Genomic DNA, 21,301 nt, shown 5'->3' on the forward strand with positions numbered 1-21,301 from the left:
CCTTCTTTTCAGGATTGCCATAATGCCGCCAAACAAAATCAAGTTATCCAAAGGAAAAGCTTTTCATATAAATTTGAATATATAAAAGGTATCTTGTACAAGTCAGTATTCAAATTAAATTCAGATGAGATAGACTATTCCATCTTAGTTGTTCCAAATCAATACAGAGAGACTGTTCTTAAAATTGCTCATGACCTGCCAGTGGCCGGACATTTCTCCCATCGTAAAACCTTAAATAAAATTAGGGAAACCTATTTTTGGCCAAAAATGTCCTCAGATGTCACTACCTATTGTAGATCGTGTAAAGTTTGCCAACTGTCATCCTCCAGAGGTACCAGGCGAGTACCTATGGTCAAAATGCCAGTCTTTACGGTACCTTTTGAAAGAGTAGCTATTGACATCGTTGGTCCTTTATCTCCACTTTCATCTGGGGGACATAGATATATATTAACATTAGTTGATTATGCTTCGAGTTTCCCTGAAGCCATACCCTTAAAGACCATAACCACTACAGAGGTGGCTGAAGCCCTTTTGTCCATCTTCTCCAGAGTGGGCATCCCTAGAGAAATTTTGTCTGACCGTGGGACACAATTCACATCTGACTTAATGCAACATCTGTACCAACTTCTGGGAGTGAAGCCTCTCTTCACCACACCCTATCATCCCAGCTGTAATGGGAGGATTGAGCGCCAGCATTCGATTCTTAAGTCCATTTTAAGGAAACTTTGCTCCCTTAAACCTAAGGAGTGGCATCGTTACCTACCCTGTGCTTTGTTTGCCATGAGGGAAGTTCCCAGTGACTCTTTGGGGTTTTCACCTTTTGAACTTCTCTATGGTAGACAGGCCAGAGGCCCATTGTCCATCCTTCATGACTTGTGGACTAATGAGGAGGTAAATGCTGAGGTTCAGTCTTCTTACCAGTTTCTCCTTGACCTTAGATCCAAACTTGAGGAGACCTCTGACATAGTTTCGAAAAACCTAAGCTTGTCAATGGACCAGTACAAAACCTCTTTTGATTCCAAAAGTCAGAGGAGAAGTTTTAAAGTAGGGGTGAAGTTCTTGTACTTTTGCCGATCAAGTCAAATAAATTATTAGTAGCATGGAAAGGCCCATATAAAGTATTAAAAATTTGTGGAAAAGTTGACTACCTCATAGAAGTCAAGGGGAAACCTAAGCTTTATCATATCAACATCCTTAAGAAATATTACCGAAGAAATTCGGTTAACTGCCTTAATAACTTTGACTTAGTTTTTCCACACGAACTTGATATGACAACTGAAGAATGTAAGGTGTGCATAATTGACACCTCTAACTTAGACTATGATGAAGAACTACATGACTTGATGACTCTTGACCACTCGGGCACAACCAACATTAATATTAATGAATCTTTGGATGACCATAAGAGACATGAACTACTTCAATGTGTGAGTAACTTTTCAGACGTCTTTACTGATATTCCAGGTGTTACCTCCACGGTAGTCTATAAGATTGACTTAGTGACGGACAATCCTATCAAACGAAAATTATACCCAGTTCCAGTTCACCTTAGGGATGCATTTGACCAAGAGGTGGACAAATTATTAAAACTAAAGATCAATGAACCTTCAGTATCTTCATATTGTTCACCAGTAGTCATGGTTAAGAAGGAGGATAATTCATATAGACTTGCTATTGACTTCAGAGGCCTTAATGCTATAACTCGGTGGGATGCTGAGCCTATGCCTTTAATAGATAGCGATCTACACAAATTTTATGACGCTTCCTTCTTTTCAGAGATTGATATTGTGCAGGCATATCATCTTCTAAGCAGTACACCACTTTTCCTACACACCAAGGACTGATGCAATATAGAACTATGCCCTTCGGTTTGGTAACTGCCTGTGCTACCTACTTGAGACTGATGAGAAAGGTCTTGGGTAATATCCCAAATGTTTCAGTTTATTTTGATAACATTTACGTAATGACATCCACGTGGGGCGAACATATCCAAACATTAACATCAGTTTTGCGTAGGTTATGCTCACATGGCCTCACTGCCAAGCCGAAGAAATGCTTCCTTGGGTATAACAAGATTAGATATCTTGGACTGATGCATTCTAATAACTCTCTGCAGCCTCTCTCCAGTAAGATCAAAGCTTTATTAGAATTTAAATTCCCCAAAACCAAGAAGCTCATGCATAGCTTTCTTGGTTCTGTAAATTTTTATGCACGGTTTATCCCCAACCTTACTGATCTTACAGGCGTCTTATCCGACTTCCTTAAAAAGTCTGTGAAGGAACCTCTTGAACTTTCCGACGTAGCTCGGGAAAAGTTTAATGAGATTAAAAATATCTTCTCGAAAGACCCTATACTTAAGATTCCAGATATTAATAAAACATTTTGTTTAAGAACTGATGCCTCCAATACTGGCTTAGGTGCTGTGTTACTACAATACCATGATGGTACTCCCTTCCCTGTATGCTTCCTAAGCCGGAAACTCCTTCCTGCAGGAACGAGATACTCCACCATAGAAAAGGAATGTTTGGCCCTTGTGTGGTTAATCTCCGAAGTTAAATTTTATTTGCTGGGAAAAGAATTCATTTTAGAAACGGACCACAAACCTTTGATATACCTAGAAACTTTTAAGGGAACCAACAGTCGCCTCTTGAGGTGGACATTGGCACTCTAGGCTTTTAAGTTCCATATTGTGTATATCAATGGTTCATCCAGTTATTTCTCTGACTGGTTAAGTCGTGACAGTCAGTAGAAGATTTGTTGCCTTACGCGACTTCCACATGTTAGAGCTTTTTCCTCGCCTATTCTGCTTATACTCCTTGACTATAAATCTTGGTATGGGGGAGTGTGAGGGAAAAGTTCAATAAATAGGAGTAGAGAGGGAGTATATAGTAACAATAGTTTCATTGCCGGCTACTTGTTAAGGTAGGGTAGGTCAAGCTCCCGCTATTTCTGCCTTTTTTCCCCCACCCCGAAAGTGATAGTTTGACTGCCGGCTGCTTGTTAAGGTAGGGTCAGTCAAGCTCCCGCTGTTCCCGCCTTTTTTCCCCCACCCCGAAAGTGATAGTTTGACTGCCGGCTGCTTGTTAAGGTAGGGTCAGTCTAGCTGCTGCTATCCCTTCCCCTCCTTCCCCCCCCCCCGAAAGGTGATGTGTGGGGCTCCGGTCCAAACAGTAATCACTAGACTCACAGCTCCCAGCACTACTGTAAGTACATGCCTGCCTTGTATTCTAGTGGATTTATTGGTTGAAAGCTTCACTTTTGACTAATAATAAACTTAGTCCTTTCAGTCTTGCTCTAGGTTGACTGTTGTAATAATCACCACATCATTTAGGTATTGTACTTATCATGGAGAGTGATTTCTTAAGCAGTGGGTAACCTGTCTATCTTTCCAGCTTGGATGACAGAGAGGGTCACCTGCCAATCAACGAGCAGAACTGAGGGAGATGGACTAACGTCCTGAGACTTCCCCTTTTTTGGATTTAATTACCTGTGCACCTGTATGAAATTGCAGGACGGAACCCCTCATCATCGCAGCGGTAAAGAACCTGCTTTCCTGTCATTGGGATAGAATACTCAAGGCTATACGGTGAATGAACCGGTGGGTTGTAACCAACACCTGCGACCCCTCCCCCCCAATCATCAGCAACTGCTACGATTTCAACAACACTCAGTGTCACCAACACCAAACACCCCTATATATATTAGCGTTGAATTCCGTTATCATTTATGTTTCTCATTTTTCATTTTCTTTAATGTAGGATTAATATTTCATATTTAAGTGTTTTATATTTTCTATATAATAAAGTGTTTATGTTTGTCTGTTATTATTTCTTTTTCTATTCACTAATTTTCCTGAGGAGGAGCCAGCCTTGGTAATGCTGTCTGAAGTTGTTACAGGGCTGAGTAAGCCTTCACAGTCACAGTTAGGAAGTATGACTCTATTTGATGATGTAGAAGAAAGAGCAACTAGGGCAAAAGTGAGCCTAGCATCTGAGCCTAGTGTAATTCCATTCTTGCTCACACCTTCCTGCCTCACTAACACAATAGTACAGAGTGTAGCTGGTAGTATGACTCAGCCTCATACTAGTACCTTGTATGCTACACCTGTATCTACTTATCCTAGACCAGATCTAGACTCTCTAGGGATGGCTGGACAAGGTGCTCGACGTAAGGACCGTCCAGACTCATTTGTTAGATTCCTTACTCCTCCGTTACCTACTGGTCCTATCTCTAAGTTACAATTTGCGAGGTTGGAACACCTCATTATGTTGCAGACTGCACAAATACAGGCACAGAGGAACTTGAATGAAGAAGATTTCCAGAGAGAAAATGTTCGTCTCGGAAGACAACAGACAGATAGATCTGACAAAGTTGACAAGCCTGTTAGTACAACACAGGACACATTTAATGTGCAGAAAGCTGCCTCAATGGTTCATAAGTTTTTTGAGAGTGACTTAGACACCTATTTTGATGTGTTTGAGAACCAGGCACGTGCTATGAACTGGCCACGTAAGCACTGGGCTACCTTGTTGCACACAGCTTTGACAGGAAGAGCTCAGACTTGTACTGCTGCTTTACCATTTGCCAAGTACATTAGTTATGACACTCTCAAGCAAACTATTCTAGAGACATATAACTTGTTACCTGTAAGTTATCAAAGTGCATTTCATATGTTACAACGACGACAAGATCAAATTTGTGTAGAGTTTGCTCGTGAGAAAAAAGTTGCATTTGAGAGGTGGTGTAGATCTGCTAAGTGCAATAAATACTACAGTCTACTTCAGTTGTTACTTCACGAAGAGTTTTACAACTGTATGTCCGCTGACATACAAGAATATCTGATTGATCATACTGCCTTGGATATTCTGGAAACTGCAGCATCAGCAGACAAGTACAAGATTTCTCACAAACTTGTATGTACTAAAACACAGAGAAACAAGGTAACTAAAAGTTGTCCTAGAAGTTAGCAACCTAAATCAGCTGCTCATTGCCGGCCTGATGTACCTGCTACTGTAACTCCTCGTACCTTTATCAGGAAAACTCGAAATCCTGAATCTGTCTCTGTGGCTAGACAGAAGTCTGATAATGAGAAAAAGAAAGTTAAATGTACCTATTATATAACAGAAAAGGACATGCTAGAGATTGTTGCTATAAGTTAGAAAGAGATACGAGAAGCAGTCGTGTGGCTGGCACCCCCACACAAGCCACATCCTCTTCCAGGCAACAAAGGCACCAAAATCCTAGTAATAACTCTCATCCCATTGTTTTAGATAATATTACTCAGAATAGATGACTAGCGACAGAAAGTGTATCTGACGAAAAGACTCGTTCAGCGATGAGTCCTTACTTATCGAGAGGTAAAGTAGGATTTGACAAATCACATCTAACTGAGATAATTACTTTCAGACACACTGGCAGTTATCTCATGTTACTGAGAGAAGATGTACTGCCCGTAACTGATGATACCTATTGCAAGATAGATGTATTGTTAGAAGCCTATGGTGGGGCTGTTATAAAAGTACCTCCGCACAAAGTTTACATTGAAACAAGCTATTATACTGGTTATATTTCAGTGGGTATATCCAGAGGTGTATTTCCCATCAGGTCAGTGGATTTGTTGATAGGGAACGATATCCTTCATGCTGGTATATGTAAGGAACCAATTGTGATTGATAATACCACTGATGATTATTATGCCATTGAAGCTTGTAGAGAGAAGCCTATTTTATTTCCTCTCAGCGCAATTACTAGAGCTATGTCAAAGATACAACAACCATCCTTGTCTGCTGTTGAGTTAGTGGATGACAATGATTTGTGCTTGAATATGTTGTTCAGTGATGCTCTGCGCCCAGGATCATTAACACTGACTCCCCCCTGTCATCAACCTAGTCAGGACACAACCGACGTTAAATTTCTAACTTATGATGATTTAATCAATGATCAGTTTGTTGATCAGTCACTGGAAAGACTGAGATATAGCAGTTACTGAGAGTGAAGCAAAGGATCTCGAAAATTGTTACTATTATAGTAACGGTGTACTGATGGAGAAAAATACATGTAAGTTGTGAGCTGATAGTGTTTCCACCACAGTCAAGCATCTCGTAGTGTTACCAGTTACATTTCGTGAACAAACCATTGGTTTTGCTCACAATAGTCCCATAGGAGGACATTTGGGTGTCAAGAAGACACTTGGTAAACTTGCAAAACATTTTACTTGGCCAAAAATGAAGGAAGCAGTAGCTGATCATGTGCGACGATGCCACGTGTGTCAAGTGACAGGCAAGCCAGCACACACACCTCCACCTACACCTCTCACTGTGCTCACTAGTAGCAAAGTTCAGTTCATCTGGACTTGGGATTGTTCAGACTTGTTCACACGGTTGAAGCTTTTGTTTTCCTCTGCTCCTGTGTTGAGGAGTCCTAATTTCAATCTTCCCTTCTTTTTACATATAGATGCGAGTGGTTATGCAGTGGTTGCTGTGCTGCTCCAACAGTCAACATCAACTGACATTCTCCATCCAGTATGTTACTATTCATCTAAGCTTAAACGACACCAGAAAAATTATGCCACTATTGAGAAAGAGGCTCTAGCTCTTGTGGTGTCCTTGGAACATTTTGACGTGTATTTGGGCACTTCCCCATTTAAAATTAATGTTTTTTTCACACCACAATCCGCTCACTTACATAAACACAATGAAGAGTGAAAATGCTAGGATCATGAGGTGGGCTCTCAGAATCCAACCTTACTCTATTAGTATACAACATATCAGTGGTCATTGCAATGTAATTGCTGATGCACTGTCACGTCCTTAATAATTATCAGTTACATTAAATTAACGTAATTTTATGCCCAAATACCTTTTGTTACTTGCTATGTCAAATTCAGTAAAGTAACGTAATCTCTCCAGCCCATGTTAACTATGTATACTCATGTCATGTCTAATTATTCTATTTATATATTCACAGTAGTGGTGATATATGTGTGTGAGGAGGAGACAGTTGGAGACAGAAGCTGAGTGTTGAGTGTGTAGTGTTGTGAGGGTGATGATGTTACTGACTGGCAGAACAGTCCTGCCACAGACCCCCCCTCACTACACACCTTAAGCTATCTCATACACAGATGTCCATACTGCCTCGCATTCCACTACCACTATTTAAGAGTGGAATGCCATCTCCTCTCTATAGCACAAGACTACTGTTCAAATAGTCTCCACTACTATGATAGAGCCTCAACGTGTCATGCTTGTCTACGCTATCCTGTCTCTACACTGATGTACATAACCACGAGTATGCAGAGATACGATACTGTGTACTACCCTAGTACGAGGGGCATAAATTATAGTGAAATAGACACTGTAAAATTTAATAAGTGGCACAAGAGTGACTCTGATTTATTTTCATATTAAATTGTGTTATTAAAGTGACATGAGTAATCAGTAGTTATGTGAAAGACATTAACGCAACTCCTAGTGCGACCGTTTATCGTGTTGGGGGGTATTGCGACCCCTGAATGGGTCACAATGTATATAATGTATATTACCTTTCCATATAATTTATATTGCTTATATTTGCGATAATAGCTAAATCGTAAATATATTGCTTTATATTATTATTTGACTTAGTTACTTTTATTAGGTAGGATGTAACATATACATATTATTCAGTGCTCATAGTTCAAGTCTTGATTGTCTAACTACTGTAATTATTGCTCGTTGCTTGTTTCCCAGCCGGCTTCTCGGTGTTGCTGGGCAGCAACTGTCCACGGAGCAATCACGTGATCGAGGGGGGTGTTCACACCTTGCCTGGAGTAGTCAGTCTGGGCTAGACTCTCTTGGTGGTTGGACGTATTCCTGACAAGATGTGCCTAACTCTCCCTTATTGGCCCTTGTTGGAAGATTGTCTCTGTCGCTTTCTTGTTGTTGGTTCTGTGTAACTCTGTTCACAGAACATTGTCTAGATTTAGTGATTTTCGACGTTGTACTGAGGTTGTGTGTTGCATAGACACTCTGAGAAACTCAGGTCCTGAGCTGTAGCTTCTGACCTAATTTGTACTGGTATCTGTGTACTGGCACAGTCGGGGATTTTCTTATGCTGAACTTAGATTCAGTAGTATGGGAGTTTTGTGACTTTTGTGGAGGATCTGCAAATGGTCCCTACTTAGTGTCGTTATATTATCTCCTTGTTCCTGATTCTGTGTCTCTGTTGCTTGTTATATTGTTATTCAGCTTATCATTCATTGTATTGTTCAAGCAAATTGTTCTGATTGCCAGGTTGGTCAAGAAGTTAGTTGATGTGAGGACTTTATCAGTCACTGGTTTAAGTCTAGTTGAGTCTTGAGACATAGCGAACTACTTAGAGCACTTACACACATACACACAAACTTACCTGCACATATTTGTAATATGTTATTAAATGTTAATGTACCAGACGGTACTTAAGACGTATAAATGTGATATGTGCCTTCAGCACAATACTACTGTACACGAGAGAAGTGAAGGAACTTGTATCCTATATTATATTCAATTGATTAATTTAATTTACTTTGATCTTATACCTCTAGACTTTGTCATTAATAAATTTATTCAATTTTAATTTCTCTAGTTAGTAGCCTACCAGTTGTAATCCTAAAGCACTAATAATTCTTAGTGAATTCTAATGGATAATTGGACCAGGATACTGACTACTTGTTACAAAAACCCAGTAACAGGCTGGATGCTAGAAGGGCAGTACTTTCTAGTATTCACTGGAGATCTCTATGTTTATTAGAAATCGCGTTTTTTGTAACACTTACCTTGATAATATTGCTGCTGCTGCTGCTGCTGCTGCTGCTGGCGCTGCTGCTGCTGCTGCTGCTGCTGCTGCTGCTGCTGCTGCTGCTGCTGCTGCTGCTGCTGCTGCTGGCGCTGCTGCTGCTGCTGCTGCTGCTGCTGCTGCTGGCGCTGCTGCTGCTGCTGCAGCTGGCACTGCTGCTGCTGCTGCTGCTGCTGCTGCTGCTGGCGCTGCTGCTGCTGCTGCTGCTGGCACTGCTGCTGCTGCTGCTGCTGCTGCTGGCGCTGCTGCTGCTGCTGCTGCTGTTGTCTCCTCTGCTTCTTCCACTCCTTGTTTACACTCACACGCTCCTTGCTTGGATACAAATGAGGGTTGTTTCTGTTGGAATAAGATGATAAATATTATGTTTTATAATTCTTCCCACTAAACAATATTGTGCTCATAATTACCTTTGAGAAAAGTCTCTTACTTACTTTCTGTCTTTGTGGATAATACCGGATAATGTTTCGTACTTCACGTTGAGAATTTTACACAGTTCGTGCCTGGTGTGTGTGATGGTGTCTTCATTACGACCGTACTGTACTATGATAGCACGAACTTCTGCAGGTATATTATACCTTATATTCATCCCTGAAACAATGTTGAAAATATCTATCAGTAAATACTCTAAACAAACAACATCATTATTGTATTCAAGAGAAATAAATAAACCCACAGGGGTCAAACAACACTTTAGAAATGTGAGACAAATAGATATGATGCTAGACTGCAGGCGGACATCAACCAAATCTATAAATGGGCCGCAGAAAGCAATATGAAGTTCAATGAAGAGAAATTTCAGTTATATAGCGAGGAGCTAATGTGAAGGACCTGGGAGTGATAATGTCAGAGTATCTCACCTTCAAAGACCACAACAATTTATCTACCTCATTTGCTAGAAAAATGATAGGATGGATAATGAGAATCTTCAAAACCAGTGATGCCAAGCCCATGATGATTCTCTTTAAATCGCTAGTTCTCTCCAGGCTGGGATACTGCTGTATCCCAGCCTAGGAGAAATTGTTGACTTGGAGAAAGTACAGAGAACCTTCACGGCACACATAAGTAGGATAAAGCACCTAAATTACTGAGAACGGTTGAAGTCCTTTGATATGTATTCCCTGGAATGCAGGCGAGAGAGATGCACGATAATACACACTTGAAAAATTGGAGAGGAATAAGTACCAAATTTGCACAGGCCAATCACTCTCTATGAAAGCAAAAGACTCGGCAGAAGATGCAACATTCCTCCAATGAAAAGCAGGGGTGCCACGAGTACACTGAGAGACAACACAGCAAGTGTCAGGGGTCCAACACTGTTCAACTGCCTCCCAGCATACATAAGAGGGATTACCAATAGACCCCTGGCTGTCCTCAAGAAGGCACTGCACAGGCATCTTAAGTCAGTACTTGAGCAGCTAGTCTATGGTTCGTACGTCGGTTTACGTGCGGCCAACAGTAACAGCCTGGTTGATCAAATCTTAATCCACCACGAGGCCTGGTCTCAGACCGGGCCGTGCGAGCGTAGACCCGCGAAATCCTTTCCAGGTGTACTCTCCCCAAGCGTACTCCAGGTGTACTCTCCCCAAGCGTACCCTTCCTCTCCCTTGGATTAAGCATAATTACCTTCCATTTGCCTGGTTCATCGTCATCTTTATGAGATCAAAGCTTCCTCGTGACTTTATTTTATAATTAAACATTAAAAGACATAAAGGAACTCGATGCTATACAAACATTATATTCAATACTCTTAATAAACACCATCTGTGCACCATTATATTATAGAAAATGCGGAATTTTTAATTAAAATTCTTTGACAAGCAACTTCATACACAGTGAGTGTAATATGACTAAATGAATGCCAGTGTATACCCAGAGCATACCTTTAGTATACCTGGAGTATACCCGGAATGCTCTGTATAACAAGCGGCTTTCTGTATAGTAGTAAATCATTCATGTCATCCAGGGCTATTTCCCTCGTACATGTACTTGTGGAAATAAAGATATTATTATCATTATTATTATTATTATTATTATTATTATTATTATTATTATTATTATTATTATTATTATTATTATTATTATTATTAACATAGGATACTACTGGGATCACAATTAAAATAAGTCACTATGACATATATGGATTATCATTGTGTGTAGTTAACACATGTGTCACTGTCTATGATAATTATACTTATAAGTATTTGTACAAACTTAATGTTTTTTACAAAAACATCAACGAAAGAATATATCTTTAAATGTCAAAGAGAAAAATTTAGACCGGACACATTGTACCTTCCATAGTTACCCGGCACAGAGTTCCTCAGTCAACCATATTACTGTACCTTCCATAGTTACCCGGCAGAGTTCCTCAGTCAACCATATTACTGTACCTTTCATAGTTACCCGGCAGAGAGTTCCTCAGTCAACCATGATACTGTACCTTCCATAGTTACCCGGCAGAGTTCCTCAGTCAACCATATTACTGTACCTTCCATAGTTACCCGGCAGAGAGTTCCTCAGTCAACCATATTACTGTACCTTCCATAGTTACCCGGCAGAGAGTTCCTCAGTCAACCATATTACTGTACCTTCCATAGTTACCCGGCAGAGAGTTCCTCAGTCAACCATGTTACTGTACCTTCCATAGTTACCCGGCAGAGAGTTCCTCAGTCAACCATATTACTGTACCTTCCATAGTTACCCGGCAGAGAGTTCCTCAGTCAACCATGTTCCTGTACCTTCCATAGTTACCCGGCAGAGAGTTCCTCAGTCAACCATAGTTACTGTACCTTCCATAGTTACCCGGCAGAGAGTTCCTCAGTCAACCATGTTACTGTATCTTCCACAGTTACCAGGCAGAGTTCCTCAGTCAACCATATTACTGTACCTTCCATAGTTACCCGGCAGAGAATTCCTCAGTCAACCACAATACTGTACCTTCCATAGTTACCCGGCAGAGAGTTCCTCAGTCAACCATATTACTGTACCTTCCATAGTTACCCGGCAGAGAGTTCCTCAGTCAACCATATTACTGTACCTTCCATAGTTACCAGGCAGAGTTCCTCAGTCAACCATATTACTGCACCTTCTATAGTTGCCCGGCAGAGAGTTCCTTAGTCAACCATATTACTGTACCTTCCATAGTTACCAGGCAGATAGTTCCTCAGTCAACCATGTTACTGTACCTTCCTTAGTTACCCGGCAGAGTTCCTCAGTCAACCATATTACTGCACCTTCTATAGTTGCCCGGCAGAGAGTTCCTCAGTCAACCATATTACTGTACCTTCCATAGTTAACCGACAGAGAGTTCCTTACTCAACCATATTACTGTACCTTCCATAGATACCAAGCAGACAGTTCCTCACTCAACCATATTACTGTACCTTCCATAGTTACCCGGCAGAGAGTTCCTTACTCAACCATATTACTGTACCTTCCATAGTTTCCTGGCAGAGAGTTCCTTACTCAACCATATTACTGTACCTTCAATAGTTACCCGGCAGAGAGTTCCTCTGTTAACCATATTACTGTACCTTCAATAGTTACCCGGCAGAGAGTTCCTCAGTCAACCATATTACTGTACATTCCATAGTTACCCGGCAGAGAGTTCCTCAGTCAACCATGTTACTGTACCTTCCATAGTTACCCGGCAGAGAGTTCCTCAGTCAACCATATTACTGTACCTTCCATAGTTACCAGGTAGAGAGTTCCTCAGTCAACCATATTACTGTACCTTCCATAGTTACCCGGCAGAGAGTTCCTCAGTCAACCATATAACTGTACCTTCCATAGTTACCAGGCAGAGAGTTCCTCAGTCAACCATGTTACTGTACCTTCCATAGTTACCCGGCAGAGAGTTCCTCAGTCAACCATATTACTGTACCTTCCATAGTTACCAGGCAGAGAGTTCCTCAGTCAACCATATTACTGTACCTTCCATAGTTACCCGGCAGAGAGTTCCTCAGTCAATCATATTACTGTACCTTCCATAGTTACCAGGCAGAGAGTTCCTCAGTCAACCATATTACTGTACCTTCCATATTTACCCGGCAGAGAGTTCCTCAGTCAACCATATTACTGTACCTTCCATAGTTACCCGGCAGAGAGTTCCTCAGTCAACCATATAACTGTACCTTCCATAGTTACAAGGCAGAGAGTTCCTCAGTCAACCATGTTATTGTACCTTCCATAGTTACCCGGCAGAGAGTTCCTCAGTCAACCATATTACTGTACCTTCCATAGTTACCCGGCAGAGTTCCTCTGTTAACCATATTTCTGTACCTTCTATATTTACCCGGCAGAGAGTTCCTCCGTCAACCATATTACTGTACCTTCCATAGTTACCCGGCAGAGAGTTCCTCAGTCAACCATATTACTGTACCTTCCATAGTTACCCGGCAGAGAGTTCCTCAGTCAACCACATTACTGTACCTTCCATAGTTACCCGGCAGAGTTCCTCAGTCAACCATATTACTGTGCCTTCCATAGTTACCCGGCAGGGAGTTCCTCAGTCAACCATATTACCGTACCTTCCATAGTTACCCGGCAGAGAGTTCCTCAGTCAACCATATTACTGTACCTTCTATAGTTACGCGACAGAGAGTTCCTCAGTCAACCATATTACTGTACCTTCCATAGTTACCCGGCAGAGAGTTCCTCAACCATATTACTGTACATTCCATAGTTACCAGGCAGAGAGTTCCTCAACCATATTACTGTACATTCCATAGTTACCAGGCAGAGAGTTCCTCAGTGAACCATGTTACTGTACCTTCCATAGTTACCCGGCAGAGAGTTCCTCAACCATATTACTGTACCTTCCATAGTTACAAGGCAGAGAGTTCCTCAGTCAACCATATTACTTTACCTTCCATAGTTACCCGGGAGAGAGTTCCTCAGCCAACCATATTACTGTACATTCCATAGTTACACAGCACAGAGTTCCTCAGTCAGCCATATTACTGTACCTTCCATAGTTACCCGGCAGAGAGTTCCTCAGTCAACCACATTACTGTACCTTCCATAGTTACCCGGCAGAGTTCCTCAGTCAACCATATTACTGTGCCTTCCATAGTTACCCGGCAGAGAGTTCCTCAGTCAACCATATTACTGTACCTTCCATAGTTACCCGGCAGAGTTCCTCAGTCAACCATATTACTGTGCCTTCCATAGTTACCCGGCAGAGAGTTCCTCAGTCAACCATATTACTGTACATTCCATAGTTACACAGCACAGAGTTCCTCAGTCAGCCATATTTCTGTACCTTCTATAGTTACGCGACAGAGAGTTCCTCAGTCAACCATATTACTGTACCTTCCATAGTTACCCGGCAGAGAGTTCCTCAACCATATTACTGTACATTCCATAGTTACCAGGCAGAGAGTTCCTCAACCATATTACTGTACATTCCATAGTTACCAGGCAGAGAGTTCCTCAGTCAACCATGTTACTGTACCTTCCATAGTTACCCGGCAGAGAGTTCCTCAGTCAACCATATTACTGTACCTTCCATAGTTACCAGGCAGAAGTTCCTCAGTCAACCATATTACTGTACCTTCCATAGTTACCCGGCAGAGAGTTCCTCAGTCAACCATATAACTGTACCTTCCATAGTTACCCGGCAGAGAGTTCCTCAGTCAACCGTGTTACTGTACCTTCCATAGTTACCCGGCAGAGAGTTCCTCAGTCAACCATATAACTGTACCTTCTATAGTTACCAGGCATAGAGTTCCTCAGTCAACCATGTTACTGTACCTTCCATAGTTACCCGGCAGAGAGTTCCTCAGTCAACCATATTACTGTACCTTCCATAGTTACCCGGCAGAGAGTTCCTCAGTCAACCATATTACTGTGCCTTCCATAGTTACCCGGCAGAGAGTTCCTCAGTCAACCATGTTACTGTACCTTCCATAGTTACCCGGCAGAGAGTTCCTCAACCATATTACTGTACCTTCCATAGTTACACGGCAGAGAGTTCCTCAGTCAACCATATTACTTTACCTTCCATAGTTACCCGGGAGAGAGTTCCTCTGCCAACCATATTACTGTACATTCCATAGTTACACAGCACAGAGTTCCTCAGTCAGCCATATTACTGTACCTTCTATAGTTACCCGATAGAGAGTTCCTCAGTCAACCATATTACTGTACCTTCCATAGTTACCCGGCAGAGAGTTCCTCAACCATATTACTGTACATTCCATAGTTACCAGGCAGAGAGTTCCTCAACCATATTACTGTACATTCCATAGTTACCAGGCAGAGAGTTCCTCAGTCAACCATGTTACTGTACCTTCCATAGTTACCCGGCAGAGAGTTCCTCAGTCAACCATATTACTGTACCTTCCATAGTTACCAGGCAGAAGTTCCTCAGTCAACCATATTACTGTACCTTCCATAGTTACCCGGCAGAGAGTTCCTCAGTCAAACATATAACTGTACCTTCCATAGTTACCCGGCAGAGAGTTCCTCAGTCAACCGTGTTACTGTACCTTCCATAGTTACCCGGCAGAGAGTTCCTCAGTCAACCATATAACTGTACCTTCTATAGTTACCAGGCAGAGAGTTCCTCAGTCAACCATGTTATTGTACCTTCCATAGTTACCCGGCAGAGAGTTCCTCAGTCAACCATATTACTGTACCTTCCATAGTTACCCGGCAGAGAGTTCCTCAGTCAACCATATAACTGTACCTTCCATAGTTACCCGGCAGAGAGTTCCTAAGTCAACCATATTACTGTACCTTCCATAGTTACCCGGCAGAGAGTTCCTCAGTCAACCATATTACTGTACCTTCCATAGTTACAGGGCAGAGAGTTCCTCAGTCAACCATATTACTGTACCTTCCATAGTTACCCGGCAGAGAGTTCCTCAGTCAACCATATTACTGTACCTTCTATAGTTACCCGGCAGAGAGTTCCTCAGTCAACCATATTACTGTACCTTCCATAGTTACCCGGCAGAGAGTTCCTCAGTCAACCATATTACTGTACCTTCCATAGTTACCCGGCAGAGAGTTCCTCAGTCAACCATATTACTGTACCTTCCATAGTTACCCGGCAGAGAGTTCCTCAGTCAACCATATTACTGTACCTTCCATAGTTACCCGGCAGAGAGTTCCTCAGTCAACCATATTACTGTACCTCCCATAGTTACCCAGAAGAGAGTTCCTCAGTAAACCTTATTACTGTACCTTCCATAGTTACCCGACAGAGAGTACCTCAGTCAACCATATCACTGTACCTTCCATAGTTACCAAACAGACAGTTCCTCACTTAACCATATTACTGTACCTTCCATAGTTACCCTGCAGAGAGTTCCTCAGTCAACCATATTACTGTACCTTCCATAGTTACCCGGCAGAGAGTTCCTCAGTCAACCATATTACTGTACCTTCCATAGTTACCCGGTAGAGAGTTCCTCGGGCAACCATTTTACTGTACCTTCCATAGTTACCCGGCAGAGAGTTCCTCAGTCAACCATATTACTGTACCTTCCATAGTTACCCTGCAGAGAGTTCCTCAGTCAACCATATTACTGAACCTTCCATAGTTACCCTGCAGAGAGTTCCTCAGTCAACCATATTACTGTACCTTCCATAGTTACCCGGCAGAGAGTTCCTCAGTCAACAATGTTACTGTACCTTCCACAGTTACCAGGCAGAGAGTTCCTCATTCAACCATGTTACTGTACCTTCCATAGTTTCCTGGCAGAGAGTTCCTTACTCAACCATATTACTGTACCTTCCATAGTTACCCGGCAGAGAGTTCCTCTGTTAACCATATTACTGTACCTTCCATAGTTACCCGGCAGAGAGTTCCTCTGTTAACCATATTACTGTACCTTCCATAGTTACTCGGCAGAGTTCATCAGTCAACCATTTTACTGTACCTTCCATAGTTACCCGACAGAGAGTTCCTCAATCAACCATATTACTGTACATTCCATAGTTACCCGGCAGAGAGTTCCTCAGTCAACCATGTTACTGTACCTTCCATAGTTACCAGGCAGGGTTCCTCAGTCAGCCATATTACTGTACCTTCCATATTTACCCGGCAGAGAGTTCCTCAGTCAACCATATTACTGTACCTTCCATATTTACCCGGCAGAGAGTTCCTCAGTCAACCATATTACTGTACCTTCCATAGTTACCCGGCAGGGAGTTCCTCAGTCAACCATATTACTGTACCTTCCATAGTTACCCGGCAGAGAGTTCCTCAGTCAACCATATTACTGTTCCTTCCATATTTACCCGGCAGGGAGTTCCTCAGTCAACCATATTACTGTACCTTCCATATTTACCCGGCAGAGAGTTCCTCAGTCAACCATATTACTGTACCTTCCATAGTTACCCGGCAGGGAGTTCCTCAGTCAACCATATTACTGTACCTTCCATATTTACCCGGCAGAGAGTTCCTCAGTCAACCATATTACTGTACCTTCCATAGTTACCCGGCAGGGAGTTCCTCAGTCAACCATATTACTGTACCTTCCATAGTTACCCGGCAGAGAGTTCCTCAGTCAACCATATTACTGTTCCTTCCATAGTTACCCGGCAGAGAGTTCCTCAGTCAACCATATTACTGTACCTTCCATAGTTACCCGGCAGAGAGTTCCTCAGTCAACCATATTACTGTACCTTCCATTGTTACCCGGCAGAGAGTTCCTCAGTCAACCATATTACTGTACCTTCCATAGTTAACCGGCAGAGAGTTCCTCAGTCAACCATATTACTGTACCTTCCATAGTTACCAGGCAGAGAGTTCCTCACTCAACCATATTACTGTACCTTCCATAGTTACCCGGCAGAGAGTTCCTCAGTCAACCATATTACTGTACCTTCCATAGTTAACCGGCAGAGAGTTCCTCAGTCAACCATATTACTGTACCTTCCATAGTTACCCGGCAGAGAGTTCCTCAGTCAACCATATTACTGTACCTTCCATAGTTAACCGGCAGAGAGTTCCTCAGTCAACCATATTACTGTACCTTCCATAGTAACCCTGCAGAGAGTTCCTCAGTCAACCATATTACTGTACCTTCCATAGTTAACCGGCAGAGAGTTCCTCAGTCAACCATATTACTGTACCTTCCATAGTAACCCTGCAGAGAGTTCCTCAGTCAACCATATTACTGTACCTTCCATAGTTAACCGGCAGAGAGTTCCTCAGTCAACCATATTACTGTACCTTCCATAGTTACCAGGCAGAGAGTTCCTCACTCAACCATATTACTGTACCTTCCATAGTTACCCGGCAGAGAGTTCCTCAGTCAACCATATTACTGTACCTTCCATAGTTAACCGGCAGAGAGTTCCTCAGTCAACCATATTACTGTACCTTCCATAGTTACCCGGCAGAGAGTTCCTCAGTCAACCATATTACTGTACCTTCCATAGTTAACCGGCAGAGAGTTCCTCAGTCAACCATATTACTGTACCTTCCATAGTAACCCTGCAGAGAGTTCCTCAGTCAACCATATTACTGTACCTTCCATAGTTAACCGGCAGAGAGTTCCTCAGTCAACCATATTACTGTACCTTCCATAGTAACCCTGCAGAGAGTTCCTCAGTCAACCATATTACTGTACCTTCCATAGTTAACCGGCAGAGAGTTCCTCAGTCAACCATATTACTGTACCTTCCATAGTTCACCGGCAGAGTTCCTCAGTCAACAATATTAATGTTTGCTTCTAGAAATAGTTGTGAATTTTAAGAAGAGTGGGTAACCTCCCACTACCCGGGCTTGGCAAGGTAGGAAGGCCTGGGCAAGGTAGGACAGGCTGGGCAAGGTAGGACAGGCTGGGTAAGGTTGGACGGCCTGGGCAAGGTAGGACAGGCTGGGCAAGGTAGGACAGGCTGGGCAAGGTATGACAGGCTGGGTAAGGTAGGACGGCCTGGGCAAGGTATGACAGGCTGGGTAAGGTAGGACGGCCTGGGCAAGGTAGGACAGGCTGGGCAAGGTAGGACAGGCTGGGCAAGGTATGACAGGCTGGGTAAGGTAAGACGGCCTGGGCAAGACGCTGCTTCTTCACTTAACCTCTACCAAAACTGTACTAGTAGTTAATCAGTTTGATTGTGTCAAATATTGTAGTGTGCGTCATATGACGCTGATTGAGATACTGAAACAAAGTATACTGATAACACTGGATACTACGGCATTCACTAAGAATCAGTAATAATCTATCAAGATGGGGACGGATGTGAGTGTTACTCTTGCCATATTATCCTACACCATTAATTAAATTTATCATCAAATTAAAATAACGTCTATATTCCTTTATATTTGGTATGTATGAGGATAAACAATTATTTATTCTGAAGAAAAAAATATAATTTACATTTATAAAGGCAACGCAGAGATTAGATTATCATTAATGAATTATTTACATACAATATTTAGTACTAAATTAGTACTAACTTTGTTCAGAAATATATACAGGAAAGTGTATATTTATGTATACAGCAGCGTAGCTACAATGACTTACTATATACGCTACACTGTGGCTACACTGACTATATACACTACACTGTGGCTACAATGACTTACTATATACACTACACTGGCTACACTGACTTACTATATACACTACACTGGCTACACTGACTTACTATATAAACTACACTGTGGCTACACTGACTTACTATATACACTACACTGGCTACACTGACTTACTATATACACTACACTGGCTACACTGACTTACTATATACACTACACTGTGGCTACACTAGCTTACTATATACACTACACTGTGGCTACACTGACTTAATATATACACTACACTGTGGCTACCCTGACTTACTATATACACTACACTGTGGCTACACTGGCTTACTATATACACTACACTGTGGCTACACTGACTTACTATATACACTACACTGTGGCTACGCTGACTTACTATATACACTACACTGTTTCTACACTGACTTACTATATACACTACACTGTGGCTACACTGACTTACTAAATGCACTACACTGTGGCTACACCGACTTACTATATACACTACACTGTGGCTACACTGACTTACTATATACACTACACTGTGGCTACCCTGACTTACTACATACACTACACTGTGGCTACACTGACTTACTATATACACTACACTGTGGCTAGACTGACTTACTATATACACTACACTGTGGCTACACTGACTTACTGTATACACTACACTGTGGCTACACTGACTTACTATGTACACTACACTATGGCTACACTGACTTACTATATACACTACACTATGGCTACACTGACTTACTATATACACTACACTGTGGCTACACTGACTTACTATATACATTACACTATGGCTAGACTGACTTACTGTATACACTACACTGTGGCTACACTGACTTACTATATACACTACACTGTGGCTACACTGACTTACTATGTGCACTACACTGTGGCTACACTGACTTACTATATACACTACACTGTGGCTACACTGACTTACCATATACACTACACTGTGGCTACACTGACTTACTATATACACTACACTGTGCCTACCCTGACTTACTATATACACTACATTGTTGCTACACTGACTTACTATATACACTACACTGTGGCTACACAGACTTACTATATACACTACACTGTGGCTACACTGACTTACTATATGCACTACACTATGGCTACACTGACTATGTACACTACACTGTAGCTACACTGACTTACTATATACACTACACTGTGGCTACCCCGACTTACTATATACACTACACTGTGGCTACACTGACTTACTATATACACTACACTGTGGCTACACTGACTTACTATATACACTACACTGTGGCTACACTGACTTACTATATACACTAAACTGTGCCTACCCTGACTTATTGTATGCACTACACTGTCGCTACACTGACTTACTATACACACTACACTGTGGCTACACTGACTTACTATATACACTACACTGTGGCTACACTGACTTTCTATATACACTACACTATAGCTACACAGACTAACTATATACACTACACTGTGGCTACACTGACTTACTATATACACTACACTGTGGCTACCCCGACTTACTATATACACTACACTGTGGCTACACTGACTTACTATATACTCTACACTGTGGCTACACTGACTTACTATATACACTACACTGTGGCTACACTGACTTACTATATACACTACACTGTGGCTACACTGACTTACTATATACACTACACTATGGCTACACTGACTTACTATATACACTACACTGTGGCTACACTGACTTACTATATACACTACACTGTGGCTACATTGACTTACTATATACACTACACTGTGGCTACACTGACTTACTATATACACTACACTGTGGCTACACTGACTTACTATATACACTACACTGTGGCTACACTGACTTACTATATACAGTACAGTGTGGCTACCCTGACTTTCTATATACACTACACTGTGGCTACACTGACTTACTATACACACTACACTGTAACTACCCTTACTATATACACTACA

The 21,301-nt window shown here is 41.9% G+C and overlaps 1 protein-coding gene across 1 annotated transcript in view; it reads right to left on the reverse strand.

Moving 5' to 3' along the window:
• Positions 1-18,847, reverse strand: part of LOC128694505 (hormone receptor 4-like) — a 202,383-nt gene extending 183,536 nt beyond the window's left edge. Inside the window, exons 1-3 of the mRNA XM_070098034.1 lie at positions 18,449-18,847; positions 9,243-9,399; positions 8,792-9,147 (exon numbers count right to left, since the gene is read on the reverse strand). Of these exons, the coding sequence (XP_069954135.1) occupies positions 8,792-9,147; positions 9,243-9,399; positions 18,449-18,455 (520 nt within the window). The 5' untranslated portion in view covers positions 18,456-18,847. The remainder of the gene's footprint in view (positions 1-8,791; positions 9,148-9,242; positions 9,400-18,448) is intronic.
• Positions 18,848-21,301: the final 2,454 nt, after the last annotated feature.

Source organism: Cherax quadricarinatus, chromosome 60 (genome assembly GCF_038502225.1).
Source record: "Cherax quadricarinatus isolate ZL_2023a chromosome 60, ASM3850222v1, whole genome shotgun sequence".
Taxonomy (NCBI): domain Eukaryota; kingdom Metazoa; phylum Arthropoda; class Malacostraca; order Decapoda; family Parastacidae; genus Cherax; species Cherax quadricarinatus.